This window comes from Nannobrachium achirus (assembly GCF_963921795.1).
Source record: "Nannobrachium achirus genome assembly, chromosome: 4".
NCBI lineage: Eukaryota > Metazoa > Chordata > Actinopteri > Myctophiformes > Myctophidae > Nannobrachium > Nannobrachium achirus.
In genome coordinates, this window is record NC_137813.1 from 63743259 (window position 1) to 63749258 (window position 6000).

General features: G+C 38.6%; 1 protein-coding gene across 1 annotated transcript; it reads right to left on the reverse strand.

Moving 5' to 3' along the window:
* Positions 1–2648: 2648 nt before the first annotated feature.
* LOC308283091 (nuclear factor 7, ovary-like) lies at positions 2649–4055 on the reverse strand (the record flags this gene model as incomplete). Its single annotated transcript, XM_080723478.1, has 1 exon — positions 2649–4055. One exon carries the CDS (start codon positions 4053–4055, stop codon positions 2649–2651), a length of 1407 nt encoding a protein of 468 aa, XP_080579604.1.
* Positions 4056–6000: the final 1945 nt, after the last annotated feature.

Consider the following 6000-nt stretch of genomic DNA (forward strand, 5'->3'; position numbering starts at 1 on the left):
TAGTGAGCATGGAGTCTCCTCAGTGGTTTGGATGTTTTGACTTTTGTTGAAAATGTTGAGTTGACATAAACTTTCTGTTTTACAAAATAAAATCTAAGAACACTGTTGTCCACAAAACTACGATCCTTTGCTGATGTCCACAAAGCTACCTCCCTCTTAAAATAAAGATACAAAGATAACGCTATCTACTGGTCTCTATAGTGTTTATGATGTCCATGTTCTAGTAGTTTAAATCAACTAGTGATAGACATGTTGTTTATGACATGGTGTAGAAGGGACCTACAGTAGCTGTGTAGAACAGAGGTTGTATGAGCTGCATGTATAGCTTACTAGAACAAGAACACTACACCTTCACTGACACTAGAGGGAGCCAACAGCACACAGGGTGAGGCTGAGGACTGGGAATATTTGAACACATTTTATTCTTGTTTTTACCACTTAAACCATGTTTACTCTGTTGATATTTGTCACGTGTGTGCGTGCGTTTTACCAGGACTGAGTCAACCAAACTAGAATACAATAATAATAATAACACTTGGAATTATAGGAGTTGAGGCATTACATTTAGTTTGATTTGGTTCCACAGTTGATAGACCTAATGTGAAATAATGGGCAAACTAGAACTTTGTAAGAAATAGATTGGCACACAGTAGCTCCATTTAATGTTTTTTATAGACATCCTCCTGAGTTTGGAGGAGAAAGCTCTTCTTCAGACTCCAAAGTCAAAGTGCAGTAAGAAGACAACAATTATACTGATGAATTGGGTTTTGAAGTGTTTCTACTATCAGTCAGTGGTTCCCAAAGCTTTTAGCTCAAGGCCCAAAAGAGAAATTAGATGATATGAATAGCAGATCTACAAGCTCACAATGTGTCGCTTCACACCATGCCACGCTGTGAGCTTATAGATCTGCTATTTTCACTAATAAACATTATATTAACTCAAAAAGAAAGGAAACTTGACTTCAGTCCATATTTCCCCTTCAATAATACCAATTTGTATTGTGTTTTATATCATTTTTTTTGTTGATTTGTGACCTTTACAAGGAGGTACAGTTTGTAAGCATCAGGCATTAGTGGAATGAGCACTACAGCCAAACGTGAGGGTAGACCCAAAATTTCCATTATATCTCCCCTTTAATTATGCCAAATGGTGTTTGATATCATTGTTATCGTTGATGTGTCACCTTTACATCAAATTGCAAAGATCTGGCATTCGTGGAATGAGCAACACAGCCAATCGTGTGGGTAGCGCCCCTCCAAAAATGGCCTGGCAGGCCTGCAATACCGTTCTTTTGGTGTTCTCGTTTGTTGCTTGGTTCATTGAATGATTGCACTCTCCGACAGGAATTAGAAAAATAAAAAAAAGCACATATTGGCTATTTTTACACTAAGTTAATTTTAAGGTCAGTGTCAGGGAAGCCCAAAACGAGAGTAAATGCCAGCAGAACAGTAGGAGTAGGCCTATATTGCAAGCCATTTTGGCAACAATTTGGTCGCGCTACCCACACGTTTGGCAGTGGTGCTCAATCCACGAATGCCCGATGCTTACCAAATATAGCTCCTTGTAAAGAAACCAATCGTTGACGAATCAATGCAAAAAATTATATAAAACACACTACAAATTGGTAGTATTAAAGGGGAGACATAATGGACCGAAGTCAAGTTTCCTTTCTTTTTGTAGCTACTGAGTTTATATTTTTTTAATGGAAATTATTAGACTTTTTTATTTATTAAATACTTTTGAAATGCTGCTTTTAATAGTTGTTTTTACTTGATGAAAATCTTGGAATTGTTTTTACTTGTTTCAACTCTCTTAAATCTTTTGAAATAATTATATATATTTTTTCATATAGGAACATATTATGGAACATAATATATTTACTCGCGACCCATAACGACTGTTTGGGAACCAGTTTACCTTTTAACGTGATACTGCACTAATCTGTTCTTGAGGTAAATCTTTATCCCCTAAAATCATGAACAAAGATTTGACCTTATATTTTCGATTTTTGTATGCTTCATCAATGTAAAATCCTCCTGTTTCATGTGAATGTATCTCTCAGATTCCCTATGGAAGAAATGAAAGTGTCAACTGAATATATTAAACAATTCAGTTAAAAACAAATAATTGTTTAGTCGAGCGACATTTCAAAAGAGCAACGTGACATATTTAGACCCACAATACCTTCAAGTAAACTGTTTTAATATTTTATTATGGTGTTATCATTTTATTAACAGTGATTCAAGTGACTGCAGGGTTCATAGTCTACCTCAACCGTTGTGGTTTCATAAAACTAATGTAATATTTAACATACTGACCTCTGCTAGCCATCATATTATAACATGTCATTCTTTAGAATGGCATAAAGAGATTGTTCCAACGTAATGATTCGATAATAGGAAATAGACAGTAAAAAGTACAGTGCAAGATTAAGTACCATAAGTACCATAAAATAGTCTGATACATTTTAAAGTATCTCAATGTTTACTGAGATAATTACATTTCTATGAATCCCCTAATATTAATTACCATTATTGTTTGCAATTGTACTATTACTAATATTGTTAATACATCATCATGATCAGGATCATCATCATCATCATCATCATCATCATCATCATCATCATCATCATCATCATCATCATGTTTAACAACATGGTTCCAGAGTTACACTGATCTTCCATGGTAACATCTTCAGAGGGACAGTATGACCAGTGCCAATGAATGGAAAGAGTGTTTCAGTGAAAGTGTGTGTGAAGGTCTGTATGTGTGTGTTAGTATCAGGATCAGAGAAGGACAGCATTCCTTTGTTCCAGTCCAGCAGGACTCTGATCTTCTTGGGGTTCTGCTTCACTGAGAGAACAGTGTCTGACCCTGGTGAGGAGTATGTGCAGTATTTACCTTCATATAACCATATGCTCCAGAATTGACCCCCTCCCTTTCCCTTCCTCTGAAAAGACTCTGCTAACACACCCAGTCCCCACCGTGTGCTGTCTCCAACCTCAACATCCCAGCTGTGAGTCCCAGAGTTAAAGCCCTCAGAGCCCAGGACACGGTTCCAGTAGTCAAACCTCTCTGGGTTGTCAGGAAGCTGCTGTTCATCTCCAATTCTCACACTGGTCAGATCATCAGACAGGATGAGGTTTGGACAGGCAGTGTTGGGGTCCAGAATGACAGGAGTGTAGGAGACAATGTCCTTCATCTTGTCCCAGACTCTGAAGGTCAGGTTCCTCAGGTGTTTGGTCTCGTCTATCAGTGCTCCTGAGACCGGCTGTGGGTCCTGCAGTGTGAACTGGACTCTTTCCACTGTGGTCTTGTAGTTCTGCAGGAATGAGATGTGTTCAGCTCTCAGATCCTCCTCTATGGCTCTGATTGTGTCTGAAAGGGTTGATATGTCTCTGTTCAGACCCTCAATCGTCTCCTTCATCATCTGAGTCTTTTGCTGCTCTTCCTCCCTCAGTGCAGTGATCCTCGCCTCCTCTTCCTTTTGTAGAAACTGATGCATCTTCTTATACTGTTCCTTCATCTGCATCTCTGTGTGCCGGGCCCGGACCTTAATCTGTTCTGCTGTTTGATCATAGTTTGTTTTAACTTTATTAAAGACCTTGAGTTTCTCCTGTAAAGGTTTCAGTAATTTCTGGACTTTCTCCTTGTGTTCCGGTGCAGCTTCATTGATGGGTCTGAATCTGTGGTTGATGTGTTTTTCAGAATCTCGACACACAAAACATGCTGGCTGTTGACATTCCAGACAGAACAGTTTGAATTTCTCATCATCATGCAGACTGCAGAGAACCCCAGAGCCTGTTGAAGCTCTCTGATGTCTCTCCTGAATGAAGGCCTCACACAGGTTCTTCAGAGCCAGGTTTCTGGGTGGATCCACCGAATGTTTCTCTTTACAAACTGGACATTCTTTTATTACCTTCTCTCTCCACCATTCCTGCAGACAGGCTTTACAGAAGCTGTGGCTACAGGACAAAACAACAGGATCTATAAAGATGTCACAACACACAGGACAGGAATAATCCTCTTCTGGGCGAGATGTGTTGGAAGCCATTTGGTCTCCGTGTGTAGCTTCAAATACGCTGCTCAAGCCAGGAAATCAGCCAGTCAGTGGTGGTAAAACTCCCTCCTCTAGAATGTTCCCTGAAGTTTACTTTCACGTTGAATGGTGGTTCTTGTTAAAATCCATTCAGCTGACAGAGTCAGCAGCAGGTTCCAGTGGTCTGGGTCAGTATTCCCTCCTGTAGCTGTGGAAAGACAGTCTGTCCTCCTCACTGGAAGTTGTGTTTGATCTGAAGGTAAATCTCATGGTCTTATATGAATCTGGCAACGTCTGGGTGGAGCTTTGACACACTAGGAAACTCCTTCATATAGTTTGTCTCAAGCCGTCAGGTATGTACTCAAACAAGCATGTGATGTCTTTGTCACACGCATGGCATTTTTGGGAAAGCAGGTTAGCTCAGGTTAGCGAGTGTGTGTGTGTGTGTGTGTGTGTGTGTGTGTGTGTGTGTGTGTGTGTGTGTGTGTGTGTGTGTGTGTGTGTGTGCGTGCGTGCGTGCGTGCGTGCGTGCGTGCCACGTTGGATGAATCCTTTTATGACAAAGTACAGTTATATGATGGTTAGCAGAGGTCAGTATGTTAAATATTAAATTAGTTTTATTAAGCCACAATGGGCTGGTGTCGGTGAGGTAGACTATGAACCCTGCAGTCACTTGAATCACTGTCAATAAAATGATAACACCATAATAAAATATTAAAACAGCTTACTTGGAGGTATAGTGGTTATAAATATATCACATTGCCCTTTCGAAATGTCGCTTGACAAAAAAAGTATGTGTTTTTACTAATTTGTTTGTATGGATAGTATTCAGTTGACACTATGTCAAATTCTTCCATGGGGAATTGAAATGAAAAGGAAGAACATTTACATTGATATTAAAGGATGTAAAAATCTAATCCTTGAATTGAGTCATGTCAGGTTAACAACTTGAATCAGATCAAAGGGGAAGAAATAGATATAAAAGTGCAGTAACTAGGCTATTTATTTATCTCAAAGCAAAGGTCAAATCATCGTTCATAATGACCCAGACATGGGTCCCAACCCACAGTTTGGGAACCAGTGCAGTATCACTTACAGCACTGGTTCCCAAACAGTGGGTCGGGACCCATGTCTGGGTCGTGGACCAGTTATTTGGGAGTCGCAAGTAAATATCCCCTTTTGTTTTTTATTCCTACAATAAATAATATATAATATTATTTCAAATTATTTAAGAGTTGAAAAAACTAAACAATCTATTACAAACTAAATTGCATTCAATTCTAACAAATATATATGAATAAAATAAAATAAATCGAATACTTTCCATAAATAAATACAGAAAATAGCAGATCTATAAGCTTGTAGATCTGCTAATGTCTCATTTCTCTTTTGGGCCTTGATCTAAAAGCTTTGGGAACCACTGACTGACAGTAGAAACACTTCAAAGCCCAATTCATCAGTATAATTTTGTCTTCTTACTGCACTTTGACTTTGGAGTCTGAAGAAGAGCTTTTTCTCAGGAGGATTTCTATAAAACCTTTGAATGGAGCTACTGTGTGCAAATCTATTTCTTACAACTTGAACCTGACTTGAACCTGACTTGAACCTGACTTGAACCTGAGCATTCCTTTTCTGAGAGGAAAATAGCTGATCTTCAAGCTCACAATATGTTGCGTTGTGAGCTTTTAGCTGAGAGAGATACACAGCAGGGACCCCCACTACATATTGTATAACATTGTGTTTCAGATTCAACTTTCTCATATTCATAGATACAGTTTCTGTAAAGCAGCATTATTATCGCATATTTCGCATATTTAACTTTGCTTTTATGACATGCCCACAATATGTGGTCAAATCGTACATTTTATAATAATTGTATTATGGATATGAAGTCAAACACATTTTTTTGTGTCCTTAAATCAAAAGTTTAAGGTAAAAACATGACCTGGATGCTTCATCC